Raw genomic sequence first — 18047 nt, 5'->3', positions numbered from 1 at the left:
TAACACAAATCTTAACATTTATCCTAATCCTAACCTGAACCTCCACCCTAAACAGTATTCAAAACCTAACCCTAACTTTAGCAAGTAGTTGCTTATAAACAGACATTATGTTGAATGCTTGTTGATAGTATTACTGTCTATAGAAATTCTACATATAGAAATTGGGACTCTTAAAATAAAGGATTACTCTGATTGGCTAATGGGTAATTGGATCAACCAAGTCCCAGAGGGTCAAGGGGGCTTCATACCAAGTCTCCGGTTTTGCACAACTTGCAGTCGCACAAGAGAGGGTGCATTATCAAATCCTTATTCTGAAAGGAGAAACAACCATTTAAATGTAAAATCATGTAAAAATGGGAAACATAGTAAAGAAAGGTTATTAAAGAGTTTATCTTTATCCCTCTGTACCTTGATGAGGACACTGAGAGGATTCCCATCACACAGGATGTCTTTCTTCCAGGAGGTCTCTGCCATGACTGACCCCTCCATCAAAAACTCCATTGGGGTCATCCAGCTCAGCTCTGTACGGATACTTTTCCCACATGTCCCTGGGAAAACAGAAAAGGTATGGACCCAAGTGTCAATCTAATATAGACCTACTTCTGACAGGAGTGACATTGGATCAGTGTCTCTCAACTCCTGTACCTGAGGTCCCAAATACAGGACATGTATTTGTTTAAGCCCTGGATGAACTCACCTGATTCATCTCCAAGAGGGCTTGATGATTAGTGGACAAGTGACTAAGGTGTTATTGTACCTGGCTACAACAAAGGTCCGTCCAGTTGGGTGTACCAAAGGACTGGAGATAAAAAATGTACTGAAATTGGGTTATGGCTGAAAGAACCACTATTGAAATCTGTAAGAGGGCAATGTCCCACTAGCGCAATCAATGAGTGTTGGTTTGCAATGCATTTTGGGGATAAAGGTAAATTAATACTAGGAACTTCTGTTTCCAGCTATTGGTGAAAGAAATATAGAAATATTTAAAGAAATATTTTGTTTTTATAAAATGTATGTTTCTGCTGACTTTTTAAAGAAATGTCGTAAAAACAGTATGGCTAATTTTAACTACTGGGGACTGTTAGTATTTTAGGGTATTATTATAAGTGTATTATTATAATAGGGTACTATTATAATTGTAAACATTTTGGGCAATACTTATATACACACAATTAGGTCCGGAAATAATTGGACATGGAGAGTTTTGTAATTTTGGCTGTTTGCCAAAATATATTCAAGTTACAGGTAAATAACGAATATGGGCTAGAAGTGTAGTCTCTCTGTTTTAATTTGAGGGTATTCACATCCAAATTGGAGGAAGGGTTTTGGAATTACAGTTCTTTATTATGTAGTCCCCTCTTTCTCAAGGTACCAAAAGTAATTTTGAAAGAAAAAAGTATGGAGAAGGCTTGGAACGGCTCACGATCTGAAGCATACCACATCATGTGTAAAACACGGTGGAGGCAGTGTGATGGCAAGCCCAGGCATGGCTTCCATTGGCACTGGGTAACTATTGTATATTGAAGATGTGACAGAAGACAGAAGCAGCCGGATCAATTCTGAAATGTAAAGGGATATATTATCTGCTCAGATTCAAAATGCATTGAAATTAATAGGACAGCGCTTCACTTTACATATGGACAATGACCCAAAACATACTGCGAAACAACCCAAGAGTTTTTTAAGGCAAAGGAGTGCAATGGCAGAGTCAATCACCTAATCTCTACCTGATCGAGCATGCAAAACTTAAGGCAGAAAGACCCAAGAAAAACAACAACTGAAGACAGCTGCAGTAAAGGCCTGGCAAAGCATCACAAAGGAGCCGTGGTGGGGTGTCAGGGCCAGCAAGGCCTTATCTGCTTGCCTAAAATTGTCAGAATCAGAAAATTATATTTTATTATTTAGTATGTTTTCATTAACGCTATTTGTATTTTACAAAGTTCATTCCCATCAGTCTATTAACGTAATTTCAATTCTACTCTCTCCCTCAGTTCCTTCTCCTGCAGCTCATAAATGAAAGCTTTTATCCAATAATATTTTTCACCTGTGCTGTCTCCGGGTAAACTGGAGGCCTTCAGAATTTTGAGTGAATCCCCTTTGCTACAGACGCATGTTGTTGATTGTCATATTAATTAACCAATCAGATTTAGAGTTTTCCGTGTAGGGCGTATTTTTTGACACACTGGAGACTTCAAGCTGGCCTAAGCTTACGTCAGCACTTTGTATTGCTGATAGGAGTGGCAGTTAGTTAACTGCAGAAAACTTGCGAACCTGACCTAGCATTATCTCCGGTTGTTTGAAACTTTCGATTTTTAGCTGTAGTGATTTAGATTTAGATTTTTACTTTTGGCCAAATGGCAGATGGAGGAGAATAAATAGATTTGTTGGTAAATTTTGTCTTTTTCAAAAAAAGAAAGGATGATGCAATTTGTCTTCAAACAATAAGCAGCTTTGGTAAGTTTGTTAGATTACTATCAGGACCGGCGCCATGATGGGTCTTAAAAGGGCTTAGTGTTTTTGTATCCAGTTGTATTTAAGACTGAATTTAAGACAGCAGGAGGTGATCGATAAACAGACATCTTAATCCTGGTGCTGGACTTGGTTATAGATATTTATTATTATTGCTTGTTTTAGATGGTTGCTGCTGGTGTGAAGCATGTTCAGTTTCAGTGGCCTACCCGATGTGCCTTTGAATGTGCGTGGTGGCATACATGTGCGTTTAGGTTCAGCAGCTTGGCTGTAATCTCTGGGGAAACCTGAATCCTGTTTGTGTTGTTCCTCCCGGCATTTTTGCTTGCTTCTTGGTCATAAGAGTAAATGTGACTGGTTGTTGTGTGTTTGTTCTTATTATTTGGTGAGGACATTGATTTGGGCTATGCGATGGCTGTGTGTGATGCAGCATCCTGTTATACTGCGTTATACTGGTACATTCTTGATGGTTTCAGTCACTGTGTTCATGTCGTGTCAGTTAGTGTATTGTAAGTCTCATAGGTGTTGTGCCTAGTGTTAAATCAGTTTATTCCACTCAATAAAGGTTATGGTCACTGTGAATATGGGGTGGTTACATTGAATGTCAATGTCATATAGCCCTATAGTGTCTTGATGACTTATTAGAGGTGTATTTTTGTAATTACATACCTGATGCAAAGCGGTCCTTGTGTAACATCCCGTCAATGACCCCACAGGTGACTTGGAAGACAGTCTTTTGCGGAACAACCTGACTCCCTCCTGGACTGGTTCCTCCTCCAGCAGGAGTTGTCTGCTCTCCTCTTTCTCCTTCCTCCCTTTCCTGTTCAACTTCCACTTCTTCATCATCCTCTTCGTGATCCTTATGTTCTGAATCTGAGAGAAATTGAAGGACAAACAAAAAAGTCTATTAAGAGCTGTCAGAAAGAGTGTACATACCTCTGGCTGACATTGCTAATTGTTTGGAGGGAAACCAATTGGACTAGTTAGAGTTAGGGTTGACATGAACTGATCAGTGTTACTCAGATAAGTTATATAGGCTGATTAAATCCAATGCAAAGGCAGCTCTATAATAATAATTTCCTCCACTAATTGGTGTTTTGAACAATCACATCAGAAGTTATCTCAAAGGAAATATAAAAATACATGACTGCCCCTGTTTTGTAACATTTTTCTTATTTTTATTTTTTTTTGTTACATATAACTGGCCTATTAACTAGCAGATCAACAATCCACACTGCTAACCCAAAAAACTTTTGAGCTACTTGTCAATAGAATGTTCTGGCTCTACCCTGGCACTCACAGAAGACAGGCTTCTGGACTTTCTTCATCTTAATCGGCGTGGACTGGGTGGATGTGCTGGGCTGCTCACCTTCCTCATCCCTCTCATTTCCCTTTGACATTTTCCTCTTTCTATTGCCTGTTTCTTGCTCCTTCTGAGCCTCCTCTTCTTCAGCTGAATCATAGAATGGAAAATCGGGCGACCCTGGGATTGAATCTAGAGTGTAACAAGGACAACAATATTACAGTTACAGGCTGTTACACTGAGTTAGATGAAAACTAAAAAAGTTGAAAAGGTTAGAGGAAAACTTTCTGGTGCCTAGCAGAACTCTTTGCATGTGGTCCAACCTTAAACTTTAGATGAATGGTTATTCCAAGAACAGAATGCATATGGTTCTACAAAGAACAATTTTATCATCTAATGGTTCTGCATAGAGCCCTCTCTAAAGTTTTCCACCAATAGTCATGACTTTACATTTAAGGCCTTTCCTTGAGTTTTAGTTACAGTAAAGCTAACAAGTGGTGTTAGGAAACTCCTGGTTTACGGACCACACCAGGGCTACATGTCACATTTAGCTGGCTTGCAAAGTCACGCATCATTCCTATTGGAATTCAGCCACAGATAGGATATGTCCACATGTGGAATGGTACAGTGCTCTCAACTAATATTGGTACCATGGTAAAAATGAGCAAAATGGGCAGTGAAAACAATCCTCTTGGTCTTTCATTCAAAATATTCACAAAAATCAAACCTTTAATTCAGGTAAAATGACTGAAAAAAATACATGTGAAACAAATGAAACAAAATATCTTCTCCAAAACATTTGCTACGATTTTTGGAAACCCTAGAAATTATTAGGAGTAAAATCTAACTGAAGTATCTTCCAATTCACATTTCATGTTTTTAGGTTCACTTGAGTGATTAGGCATACTTAAGTGGTAAGCCATAACTTCCTGTTTCACTAGGGTATAGATATGAGGTTACACACAGGCCAAATTCCCATAATCATCCATCACTACGGGAAAGACCCGACAATTCAGCAATGATGTGTGACAGAAGGATGTTGAGCTGCACAAATCAGGAAATGGCTATAAGAAAATAGCTCATTGGGTGAAAACTAACATTCCCGCACAGCCGACTACAAAAAATGCTTGTAGGTTACTAGAATCTCCTAGATTGGCTCTGGATACAAAAGAAAAATCCTAGACGTAATCTTGATGAGGATAGAAGATGCAAGGCAGGAAAATACTAAAAGAGTTTAATGTGAGGAACACCAAGAAAAAGAAGGTTGCTAATGTGTAAAATTTTCCTTAGGGTTCTCCAAAAGCATTAGACAAATGACATAAGCTATGGAACGTTCTAATATTAATTACAACTTTAGAGATTCAAATATATATCTGATTCAAACATACACCCCACAACTTCCTCCCATTCCTGTTCTGCTTCCTCTTTGTCATTCGCCTCATGTTCTGAGTCTGACGGATGGAAGGACAAATAAAGATATCTATTAGGAGCTGTCAGGAAGGTTCTATTGAATGGTGATTGGTGGACATACCTGTGCTTGAGACAGCTGATTGGTTGGAGGGAAACAGTTCTCTCTTGGACTAGTTGGGACAATATGGACAGATCAGTTATACTCAGATCACATCAGTCAAAGGCTGATATACACAGTATGCAGGCAGCCCAATCATTATACCTTTTACATTAATAGATGTTTGGACCAATAACAACAGACCTTTTCACGTCAGACAGGCCTATTTTGTGTCATCCGGAGGATGTAGAACATTTTAAGAATGGTTTCATACCTGTTCAGGTTTTCTTCTTTTAAAGATTGGAGAAGTTAAATAACCTTCCTGTAGAGGTGATGGGAGAGGGTAAAGAAAGAGAGATGGACATTGCCTTCCTATGTTCAATGACTTGATGGCACATCAGACAGACACTGGTCCAGTTAGTATCTTCACAGAAATACAGCAACATTCAGTTTTGGTCTTCTGAAAAGTTGGTGGCAGCTCAGTTGCCTCTATACTGTAGTTATAGTGTTACAGCGCCCTTCATTTTAATAGGGTAGGGTTTAATGTAGATTTTGTCTTGCCTCTATCCAGTGTAAAGAAACTATTATGAAATACAGTCCTATGTAGATGCAAGATCCTTCCAAAAATGGGTGCCAGTCTTGTTAGACTTCAAAGGAAGTGTCTTAATGCTGTTCTCCACTCCAAACATAAGTTCAAATAATTGTGAAACCTGTTTTTTCAGAAAGATATCACACAACTTAATAAAATGTTTTGTGTGAGAGAATTATTGTGTTTAAATAAGTTTCAGCCCAAAATATGAAATTAACTGCATTGCATAATATTTGCATGAATTGTGCTGACATTTCTTGAGTTGACTACTTGATGTACTAAGAATTCAATTTTTTTAATTATTCTCTTCAAAAACATGCACAAATAAAGTGGGCGCACAACATATTCTGATTGACGAATAGGGTCCTTTTAAATTCTGGCAGACACAATTAACCTTCTTTGCCTAAAAAGTTTGAATACTACTGATGTAGTGTTTAGTAATGTATGTGAACAGTGTGCAAATTATCTGGGCTTGATTGGAGTATGAAAAGCAGATACATGCTGTACCTGGAATAGTTTTTTTAGAGTGGTCCCTTCACAGCGGATACTGGTCTTCCAGTTTTTAAAGCTCTTCTTCCCCCCAAACTCCTCAAAACCAGCTGGGGTGAACCACTGATCCCCGGCCTGTAAGCAGTCCTCCCCTTAAACAGACCATTGATGAGGAGGTCAGAACTGTGACTAGAAATGTCCTGTGGCATTTCTGAGGACACCGAGCGAATGTCTTGTGAGCAGAAACATGCGATTCTGTCCAAAGTCCAGTGTGAGTTAACAATGAATGCTGACGGTAACAGGATTTGCTAAAAGACTTAAATGTAACTTGTTTTTCACCTGAATTATTGTTCTCCTCATAATGCACACTACAAATATTGTGTTGTTGAAGGAATCAGTAACTTCCCCATTGTTGACCAAGACACATATAACTGAGCTAATAACTCGCTAACTATATTAATATATAACAATTGAGATTTCCCTCTCCTCACCTCTGGCCAGCTTGTCCCGGTAAAGTGTGGCCTTCTTGTCCCCGCAGGTAACTTGTAGCTGGGTCTTGTATTTGGGCCAAGTCCAGATGTCAGCTGTCTCCCCCTTCTTGAGAGGAGAACCTGCATCAGGACAAGTTGGAGACAATTTACTTGTGACTGTAATGATTTTATTAAAAAATAAATATGTAAATACATAAATAATTTGTTGAAAATTATGTAATTTTGGAATTACAGGGGGACTTTAGACTTTCCCTGTCAAGGCCACCTCTTGCCCCCTAGTCAGTGTGAACCCTGGCACTCACAGAAGACAGGCTTCTGGACTTTCTTCATCTTAATCGGCGTGGACTGGGTGGATGTGCTGGGCTGCTCACCTTCCTCATCCCTCTCATTTCCCTTTGACATTTTCCTCTTTCTATTGCCTGTTTCTTGCTCCTTCTGAGCCTCCTCTTCTTCAGCTGAATCATAGAATGGAAAATCGGGCGACTCTGGGATTGAATCTAGAGTGTAACAAGGACAACAATATTACAGTTACAGGCTGTTACACTGAGTTAGATGAAAACTAAAAAAGTTGAAAAGGTTAGAGGAAAACTTTCTTGTGCCCAGCAGAACTCTTTGCATGTGGTCCAACCTTAAACTTTAGATGAATGGTTATTCCAAGAACAGAATGCATATGGTTCTACAAAGAACAATTTTATCATCTAATGGTTCTGCATAGAGCCCTCTCTAAAGTTTTCCACCAATAGTCATGACTTTCCATTTAAGGCCTTTCCTTGAGTTTTAGTTACAGTAAAGCTAACAAGTGGTGAAGAATCTTGTGTATTTGTCAGTCTGAGTACACAGTGAACACTGAGGCATTTGTCAGTCTGAGTACACAGTGAACACTGAGGCATTTGTCAATGTGAGTACACAGTGAACACAGGTATTTGTCAGTGTGAGTACACAGTGAACACCGAGGCATTTGTCAATCTGAGTACACAGTAAACACTGAGGCATTTGTCAGTCTGAGTACACAGTGAACACTGAGGCATTTGTCAATGTGAGTACACAGTGAACACAGGTATTTGTCAGTGTGAGTACACAGTGAACACCGAGGCATTTGTCAATCTGAGTACACAGTGAACACTGAGGCATTTGTCAGTGTGAGTACACAGTGAACACTGAGGCATTTGTCAATCTGAGTACACAGTGAACACTGAGGCATTTGTCAGTCTGAGTACACAGTGAACACTGAGGCATTTGTCAGTGTGAGTACACAGTGAACACAGGCATTTGTCAGTCTGAGTACACAGTGAACACTGAGGCATTTGTCAGTCTGAGTACACAGTGAACACTGAGGCATTTGTCAGTCTGAGTACACAGTGAACACTGAGGCATTTGTCAGTTTGAGTACACAGTGAACACTGAGGCATTTGTCAATCTGAGTACACAGTGAACACTGAGGCATTTGTCAGTGTGAGTACACAGTGAACACTGAGGCATTTGTCAGTGTGAGTACACAGTGAACACTGAGGCATTTGTCAGTGTGAGTACACAGTGAACACTGAGGCATTTGTCAATCTGAGTACACAGTGAACACTGAGGCATTTGTCAGTGTGAGTACACAGTGAACACTGAGGCATTTGTCAGTGTGAGTACACAGTGAACACTGAGGCATTTGTCAGTGTGAGTACACAGTGAACACTGAGGCATTTGTCAATCTGAGTACACAGTGAACACTGAGGCATTTGTCAGTCTGAGTACACAGTGAACACTGAGGCATTTGTCAATCTGAGTACACAGTGAACACTGAGGCATTTGTCAATCTGAGTACACAGTGAACACTGAGGCATTTGTCAGTGTGAGTACACAGTGAACACTGAGGCATTTGTCAGTGTGAGTACACAGTGAACACTGAGGCATTTGTCAGTGTGAGTACACAGTGAACACTGAGGCATTTGTCAATCTGAGTACACAGTGAACACTGAGGCATTTGTCAGTCTGAGTACACAGTGAACACTGAGGCATTTGTCAGTGTGAGTACACAGTGAACACAGGCATTTGTCAGTGTGAGTACACAGTGAACACTGAGGCATTTGTCAATCTGAGTACACAGTGAACACTGAGGCAGTTGTCAGTGTGAGTACACAGTGAACACTGAGGCATTTGTCAATCTGAGTACACAGTGAACACTGAGGCTGCACCCGTTTACGGTACAGTTACAGTTCAGCGTGCCACTTAGCATTGTACCGTGCTGTATGATGCAAGAAACCAATTTACCAAATAAAATGATAAGTATTACAATAGAGATACTTACACCGGGTAGGCTGATTCTCTGACTGCTTCATTTGCATATTCTAGCCTGTCTCAAAATACAACAGTTCCCCTTTGGATGTTACATAATCAAATTGATGTTCAAAGACAACTTCAAGTATAGTTCAGAATGTTTTGAGTGCTAGTTGGAATCCGTAACTCATCTGTTGTTTACCAACACGTACATATAACTTGGTATACTTAACTACTAACTCGCTAACTAGCAAATCATAGCAACAACACACCCAAAAGCTTTGCCCTCCGATCTGAAATACCCTTATACCGCAGGTTAAAAGAAATGCTTGTGGGCTACTGTCAATAGAGATCAACTGTAATTGGTTCTGGCTAGAAAAGACAAATCTCAGATGTAATCTTGATGAGAACAGAAGATGCAAGGCAGGAAAATACTAAAAGCATTTCATGTAAAGAACATCGAAAAACGAAGGATGTTAATGTGTAAAATTTTCCTTAGGGTTCTCCAAAAGCATCAGACAAATGACAAAAGCTATGGAACTTTCTAATATTAATTACAACTTTAGAGATTCAAATATATACCTGATTCAAACATACACCCCACAACTTCCTCCCATTCCTGTTCTGCTTCCTCTTTGTCATTCGCCTCATGTTCTGAGTCTGACGGATGGAAGGACAAATAAAGATGTCTATTAGGAGCTGTCAGGAAGGTTCTATTGAATGGTGATTGGTGTACATACCTGTGCTTGAGACAGCTGATTGGTTGGAGGGAAACAGTTCTCTCTTGGACTAGTTGGGACAATATGGACAGATCAGTTATACTCAGATCACATCAGTCAAAGGCTGATATACACAGTATGCAGGCAGCCCAATCATTATACCTTTTACATTAATAGATGTTTGGACCAATAACAACAGACCTTTTCACGTCAGACAGGCCTATTTTGTGTCATCCGAAGGATGTAGAACATTTTAAGATTGGTTTCATACCTGTTCAGTTTTTCTTATTTTAAAGATTGGAGAAGTTAAATAACCTTCCTGTAGAGGTGACGGGAGAGGGTAAAGAAAGAGAGAAGTAAGAGAAGTACACTGCTTTCCAATGTTCAAAGACTTGACGGCACATCAAACAAATACCGGTTGAGTAACTTTCTTTACAGAAATACAGCAACATTCAGTTTTGATCTTAAAGTTGGCAGCAAAGTTACCCTTTGTTTTAACAGTGTAGAGATGAATGTAGAGGCTGTCTTGCTCAACGTGTTGGTACACAGAACGCCACACCTCTTTCCAGTGGTAACAGAAGACAGTCCTATGTAGTCCTCTGTACATAAATGTAGTCTTATGTATATCTAGACCTGCCTAGCACGTCCAAGCCTACCCGTTCTTATAGCTGCCCTTGATTATGATAGGCTTTCTGTTCGGATTAAGACACTATGCGGACAGGATGGCACAGAAAGTACTCCACAATGAACAGTTGTAATCAAGCTAAGGGTTGGATCTGCTAGCAAATCTAAACCTGGAGCAGCAGAGTGCAAAGTCAGATGGGCCGCCACAGGTCTAAACACATTATGGAGCTTGTTTTTTGTCTTTGCTTTTAGGTTTGAATACCGCTGATCTGGTGTGGAGTACAACATGTGAACAGTCTTGAAATACTCTGGGCTTAATTGGAGTGTGAAAAGCAGATACATGCTGTACCAAGATCAGTTTGTGTGTCTGTATGCTGTACCAGGATCAGTTTGTATGTCTGTATGCTGTACCAGGATCAGTTTGCATGTCTGTATGCTGTACCAGGATCAGTTTGTATGTCTGTATGCTGTACCAGGATCCGTTTGCATGTCTGTATGCTGTACCAGGATCAGTTTGTATGTCTGTATGCTGTACCAGGATCAGTTTGTATGTCTGTATGCTGTACCAGGATCAGTTTGCATGTCTGTATGCTGTACCAGGATCAGTTTGTATATCTTTATGCTGTACCAGGATCAGTTTGCATGTCTATACGCTGTACCTGGATCAGTTTTTCCAGAGTGGTCCCTTCACAGCGGATACTGGTCTTCCAGTTTTTACGTCTGTTCTTCCCCCCAAACTCCTCAAAACCAGCTGGGGTGAACCACTGATCCCCGGCCTGTAAGCAGTCCTCCCCTTAAACAGACCATTGATGAGGAGGTCAGAACTGTGACTAGAAATGTCCTGTGGCATTTCTGAGGACACCGAGCGAATGTCTTGTGAGCAGAAACATGCGATTCTGTCCAAAGTCCAGTGTGAGTTAACAATGAATGCTGACGGTAACAGGATTTGCTAAAAGACTTAAATGTAACTTGTTTTTCACCTGAATTATTGTTCTCCTCATAATGCACACTACAAATATTGTGTAGTTGTAGGAATCAGTAACTTCCCCATTGTTGACCAAGACACATATAACTGAGCTAATAACTCACTAACTATATTAATATATAACAATTGAGATTTCCCTCTCCTCACCTCTGGCCAGCTTGTCCCGGTAAAGTGTGGCCTTCTTGTCCCCGCAGGTAACTGGTAGCTGGGTCTTGTATTTGGGCCAAGTCCAGATGTCAGCTGTCTCCCCCTTCTTGAGAGGAGAACCTGCATCAGGACACGTTGGAGACAGTGTGACTTTAGTGAAAAATATATTTTCTTTAAAATAAACATGTAAATTCATAAATTATTTATTGAAGATGATGTATATTTGAAGTTACTGGGGGACTTTAGACTTTCTCAGTCAAGGCCACCTCTTGCCCCCCTAGTCAGTGTGAATCCTGGGACTCACTGAAGACAGGTTTGTGGACATCCTTCTTCTGACTGGGTGTGGACTGGGTGGATGTGCTGGGCTGCTCCTCTTCCTCACTACTCTTATTTCCCTTTGGCATTCCAAGACAAACCAAAATGCTACCAGAAATTTCCAGAGAAATACAAGTAATGGTACAATTGATTAGTACAACCTAAGAAAAGACCATCAGTAAGGCTTTTTTGGAGCTGGTGTAGCGTATGGTACTGTTGAAGGAGGTGGTCCTTAAACACACAGTGCCAGAACAGCTGTATGCAGTCAGGTCTCTTTTCCTCCAGCCAGTTCAACATCTGGTACAAACCCTTCTCCCTCTGCTCCTTACTCTTTATCCACTTCAGCTTCTGAAGAAGAGGCCAAATAAAAAACATATAAGTGCCTCTGATTGGTGCATTTAGCTGCATCAAACAGGGGGGTTTTGAATCCGGTGTTCTACCGAAAACCTACCCCCTACCAGAATCCACTACTTGTGAATGCGCACACACTCTATTCTCCATTGCTGCAACTTGCTTGTGGAGAGGTTTCCTCACTTCGTTGTCAATTTAGCATACATTTCACTGCTCTTAGTAGAAAAAAACATTTTTCATTTGTGTAATTAAAGACAACATTAAATAGGGGAAAAAAAATAGCTGTTTGTTCACGTGGGAGACACTTGTAATGTTTTGTTTTTTGTCAGTCTGTAAATATGAATCTGTAGGATGATTCTAAGGGCCTGTGACAGACAGTGGCCCTAAAACATTATCAGGACATTAGGTTAAAAAAATCAACAATAATTTTTTAACCTATCCACCTATCCTATTTTCTTATCTTGTTTTTTTTTTTGCAAAAATGAAACATCCAGAGAGTCACTGTATTGTGCATCCTCCCATATTAGATGGTTCGATCCTGTCCCTAAACCAGGAGCGAACCAAGGGGTCTGTAAGAATTTATTTTATTATTATGAAAAGAATAACAATTATTAAACCCTTTTCAAACACTAATTCAAACCCTATTCAAACACTAATTATTTTTCCACATATAGTGATCATTATACGAAACAGAAACAGCCTATGGTCTGTACTGGATGCTGGAGTTACTCCATCTGTGTAAGTGTTCAAATCATTCATTCAAGTCAAGACTTGTACCATTAAAATTACATTTAGACTGTAACAGACGGCATTTAGCACATTTCTTATTGGGGGTATCAATCTTGCATCAAATAGTGAATTCCAATGAATGATGTGAAAATATTCTCATGGGGCCCAAAATCCCTGACTTGCACATTTGTCGCTTATATTGATCACATAACTTAAAAGGCTAAAGCAAATCTTCAATTGCATTTGCAGTTGAAGGCAAGGGAGCTGCAATCCCAACAGTAATTAGTTTAGTACATTATTGGGAAGCATCGAACCCAAAGAATGTTACGATTTCCACAATAAACAGTCCTACTGTGGATTTATCTATTAGGCTAGACCTTATCGCATTAGTGCAGTCAATATAATTATACACAGCGAAACCTAGAGATACACCAACGATATTGGGTGTCAACCACCGCCGTGACATAACACAAACAATAACTAGTGAATACACTAAGCACATAATCCAAGCACATAATATTGCCTATTAACTTTTTATTTTGAAGACCAAAGCCGGACCCACTAATGTTCCTCTAGTTGCTCAATGCGACCAGCGATAAGAGAACAGTCAAACAAATGCTGACACACGAATAGCCTACGTCACTTAAACGACAATGAACAAGGTGTAAGTTCTCTCCACGGTCAGATTTTATTGTTATACATGTCTGGTTGAATGTTTGCCGACTGGCTGGCTACCGGCTCATACCTGGCTGCTACATTTCTTTCGGAATTAGTTCATGGACTCGGAGCTGGTTTAGGAAGGTGTGTGTGTTCCATGCAGGAACCTATTAACTCGGAAAAACTCAAGTAAATGCTCATTATTTAGAGACTCCAACGGGTCCTGATCTGTCAGAAAATCCGACAGGTCCATTGGCGCGAATAATGTTTCCATTTCGATTTTAGTTATTGCTGTTGTAAAACAAGTTACACAGGATGCTACAATGTTATTACTGGATCATTACGTAACATACTCATAAATTAAAGTTCTATTTAAAAAGTGATATAATCTATATGGACCACGGTAAGATTTATTTATTCTAATAAAGCGATCGCTGCATATGGATAGACGTGGGTTTGGGAAGCCGAAATATAAAGTTCGCATTTGTACCTGTTTTTAGAGCGTTTAATAGATGTCCAAACATGGAAAGGATGTCATCAAATGACGTATCGAAAGTGAAACTGTTATTCAACGTTTTACTAGACCAGCCCTTTTAAGAGCGAACCAGCTCTGCAGTCAGTGTTGCCAGATGGGAGAGGTTTTCGGCACAATTCCTTAGGACAGCGTGTCGGTAAAAATGGGCTTGGCCGGTTCAATTAGCATGTTTCTTAGAGAAATGCAGTGTGAAAATGCCTTTAGAAGGCTAGAAGCCAACGAAAAATGGCAACATAATAATGCATATAATGCGGTAATAGGGCTAATTTACCTTTGCCTCTCCGCTGGCAGTCATCATTCTCAGGCTAAGTAGTGTCAAATAATAGCCTAATAATGATGCGCGCTACCTGAAGAAATATTCTATATGTGGGTTTTCTCAGACATGGCTGTCCATGTTGTATAGACTGTGCAGCGCAGTCTACCTGCTCTGGCATGACTTATGTCATACTGTTTAGCCATACTGTCACAGTTCCACCATACACCTTCACATCACTCCACTTCACGTCTATCGGATTTCCGTTGCACACGAACCCAGCACGCCCTCACACCATTCTAAAGTCGTTGTTGCAAGTTTTCAAACGGGCAATGCCGTTATTGCCATTCACACCACACTGTTTGGGTTTATGTTGGATATACAACACAACCAGGAGGATTCTGGACAGGGACAACAACGGGTCCCCCAAGCCAGGTACTCAATTGTGGGCCAGGACCTCATGCCCTCCTAAGTTCAAAACGGGAGGAGACTGGGATTTATAGAGGCAGCATCACCCAGAGGCAGCATATATAGTGGGAACAATAATGGGCCCAGTACCGAGCCTTGAGGAACACCAAAACATACCTTTGACTTGTCAGAGGATATGCCAATCACACTAACAAACTGATATCTTTCAGATAAATAAGATTTAAACCAGGTTAGAACATGTCCACGTAGCCCAATATGGGTTTCCAGTCTCTCTAAGAGAAATGAGTGATCAATAGTGTCAAAAGCAGCACTAAGATCAAGAAGCAACAGAACGGATGTGGAACCTTTGTCTGAGGCCATTAGAAGGTCATTTGTTACTTTCACAAGTGCTATGTACTATGATGGGGTTTAAAACCAGACTGGAGTATTTCATAAATGTTTTTTGTCTTCAGGAAGGCATTCAGTTGTTGGGAAACGCAATTTTCTAAGATTTTTGAGAGGAACGGGAGGTTCGATATTGGCCTATAATTGTTTAATATATCTGGATCCAGATTAGATTTTTTTTAGAAGAGGCTTAAATTCCGCAATTTTTAGTGAGCTTGGTACACATCCGGAGGAAAGGGAGCAATTTATTATTTTTTATTTGTGTATGCATTTTTATTTGTGACCAAGGTGGAGGAAAGCTTTATCTTAATAAGGTTGCTGTTGTTAGCACTACCTTGTTTAACTTTTCTCAGCCTGGAACGAGTCACAGTGGCAATAGGTAAAACTGTACTAACTACTCTGGCTGTGCTATCGACAGACTCCACTATGATAGCAGGCTGGCTAACAGCTGGCGACCTGACCTGCAACCTATCTCATGGTGAGGCTATAGGAGTGAGACTCCTGTCAATGTTCCCAGATAAAAGAAGAGCACCACTCCAGCTAGGATTGAGTCCGTGGCTCCTCAGCAACCAGGAACTGCATTTTACCCCCAAAACAGTCCCTGCTCGGGAGGTAGGACTCTCCCAGAGTACTGGAACCTTTGGGGTGGGGCTTGCAATGCTGAACATTTCTGATTGGTCTAGTAGTAGTAGAGTTTACGCGCAGAAGTTTTCAACCGCCATTTTTAAATGGCCTCAGCGGAGTAAATTTACAGGTGTTATTAAATGAGTTTATTTTGCTTACAATATATATATATATATATATATATATATATATATATATATATATATATATATATTATGGAGAGGAAATCGAGTAACAGATGGACCAACGATGAAGTCTAGGCCTTATTGAGTGTTTATGCTGATGACCAAATCCAGGGAGAATTCGAAACGGCGATTCGTAACGATAAGGTGTACACGAAAATATCCTACAAATTAGGTGAGCTGAACATTATTCACACCGGGAAACAGTGCCGGGAGAAGCTTAAAAAATGAAAACAAGATTAAAAGAAGATCGAGGATCACAATAACAGAAGCTGTTCTGACCGGCGGAGCAAATAGTTTGACCGTCTACATGCGTTGCTGGGTCACAGGTCGGCCTTCTACGGCACTGCGGCAACGATTGACTCGGCTGCTGCGTTGTTGGGAAGTCATGGCAGAAAACACAGAAACTGGATAACCAGTCGGTTTAAGGTAAATCACAATGTTTTACATGATGCATGTTAAATGCTAAAACGTTATGTTCTGGAAAAGTCAGGATATTTGTATACTACATGTTACTGTCATGCTATTGTTCTTGTATGACAGAAACCAACGTTAGCTACAGGAACATCAATGATGTTAGCCTAGCTAACGTCCCCTATTATCGGCCACCCCCTATTATACAGTAATGTATGGAGGTTCAATACTTAAAAATTTAATATATGGAAATTGTAGTTGCAAATCATGAACGTGTTGACTTCATCAAGTAGGCTGTTATCAGTGATCTGACTTTTTTCCCTTCACCAGAAGGCATGAAAGGTAGCTAAAACTATCTAGTAACACAAATATAGAGGAAATTAAACGTTATTGGACAAAATAGGAAGGCGGCTGATAATAGAGGATGGTGGCTGATAATAGGGGTCATATTTTCTAGGCACGTCGCTAACCAACTAGCTGAAAATAGTAATATTTCCACTGGAATTTCAGAAATGATAATTTATTACATGATAGTTAACATTTGTATGTAGCTATTAATCACTAAACATTAACAACTTGATCAAATGATTAGTCGGTACAAGATATTTTTCAAAACTGCTGTTGGCTATGCCGACTGTGTTTGTGTATTATTAATTTATTGTGGTGTGTTTGTGTATATTTTTCTTCTTAGGAAAGAGGATAAGAGACACAGACTTCCATGACGCGCTGAAGGACATGGGCGATGCTAACCGGACTGACCTGCAGCGAGGACAGGAGCAGCAGGACCAGTATATGCAGCTGCTATAATGAGGAAAGAGCCAGACTGAGGAGAGCTTCATAAAGAGCCATAAGGAGACGAGAGATGGCATTCCTCAAGTCTCCGGCGGAAGAAACTGTGCTGTGCGTATTAACCATGTACAGTGTTATGTATATTATTGCTTTATCTTCTTGCTATATTTGTATGATTCTCACTACGTAGTTGGTGTGCTATGCCACCATTCATAATATATTACACTCATGTATAATATTCAATAATACTACCAATTGCTGCTGGTTTACTTATGTTACTGCCATATCTAAATGTTCAATAATACTACCCAGATTGCTGCTGGTTTACAGTACTCTTTGTATTTTGCACCTACGTTTTTGCAGATTAAATAGTTGTTGAACCAAATACGTGTGTATAGTGGCTGCTTGTGTAAATCTAAAAACAGAGGAACTTCCACACACTGCTCACTGCTGAAATATTTATTAAATCTCAACGTTTGCAGAAATTGTGTACAGTGACAAACCGAAGTAACACCGACTCCAAATGAGAAATGCTCCTGTACTGAGTTGGTTTCAGGTTTCCACAGTGCAATGGCGATCCTTTTTTTGAATAGGTAGAAGACTGCGATGTCATGTCATCCCAGTTATGGTTGCAATCGACGGTACAGGTACAGAAACGTGTCCTTAAATTCTTTATCCACTAGGCCTCGGTGAAAGTTGAAACCATGGTATAACACCTTTGGTGTACCCAAACGGATGTAGAAACACAACGCATTATGTAGAACACGCATATCTGAAACACACACAAAAGGTGCCAATAA

General features: G+C 40.1%; 1 protein-coding gene across 13 annotated transcripts in view; it reads right to left on the bottom strand.

Annotated features, from left to right (window-relative positions):
• The window catches only part of LOC105010094 (sp110 nuclear body protein), a 60328-nt gene extending 45980 nt beyond the window's left edge, over positions 1 to 14348 (bottom strand). For 2 of the 13 annotated variants that reach the window (XM_029123270.2, XM_029123271.2), the window contains exons 1-15: positions 11890 to 13472; positions 11586 to 11705; positions 11113 to 11246; positions 10101 to 10148; positions 9851 to 9899; positions 9693 to 9770; positions 7151 to 7345; positions 6849 to 6968; positions 6376 to 6509; positions 5554 to 5601; positions 5304 to 5352; positions 3770 to 3964; positions 3139 to 3342; positions 409 to 548; positions 249 to 311 (exon numbers count right to left, since the gene is read on the bottom strand). In XM_029123270.2, the coding sequence (XP_028979103.2) occupies positions 249 to 311; positions 409 to 548; positions 3139 to 3342; positions 3770 to 3964; positions 5304 to 5352; positions 5554 to 5601; positions 6376 to 6509; positions 6849 to 6968; positions 7151 to 7345; positions 9693 to 9770; positions 9851 to 9899; positions 10101 to 10148; positions 11113 to 11246; positions 11586 to 11705; positions 11890 to 11989 (1677 nt within the window). In that variant the 5' untranslated portion in view covers positions 11990 to 13472. Of the gene's footprint in view, positions 1 to 248; positions 312 to 408; positions 549 to 3138; positions 3343 to 3769; positions 3965 to 5303; positions 5353 to 5553; positions 5602 to 6375; positions 6510 to 6848; positions 6969 to 7150; positions 7346 to 9692; positions 9771 to 9850; positions 9900 to 10100; positions 10149 to 11112; positions 11247 to 11585; positions 11706 to 11889; positions 13473 to 13725; positions 14095 to 14127 lie in introns of those variants that run through there. The other 11 variants (XM_034295210.1, XM_029123262.2, XM_029123260.2 and 8 more) reach the window with 11 other exon arrangements.
• Positions 14349 to 18047: the final 3699 nt, after the last annotated feature.

Source organism: Esox lucius, chromosome 11 (genome assembly GCF_011004845.1).
Source record: "Esox lucius isolate fEsoLuc1 chromosome 11, fEsoLuc1.pri, whole genome shotgun sequence".
Classification (NCBI taxonomy): domain Eukaryota; kingdom Metazoa; phylum Chordata; class Actinopteri; order Esociformes; family Esocidae; genus Esox; species Esox lucius.
This window is presented reverse-complemented; position numbering and strand designations above follow the sequence as displayed.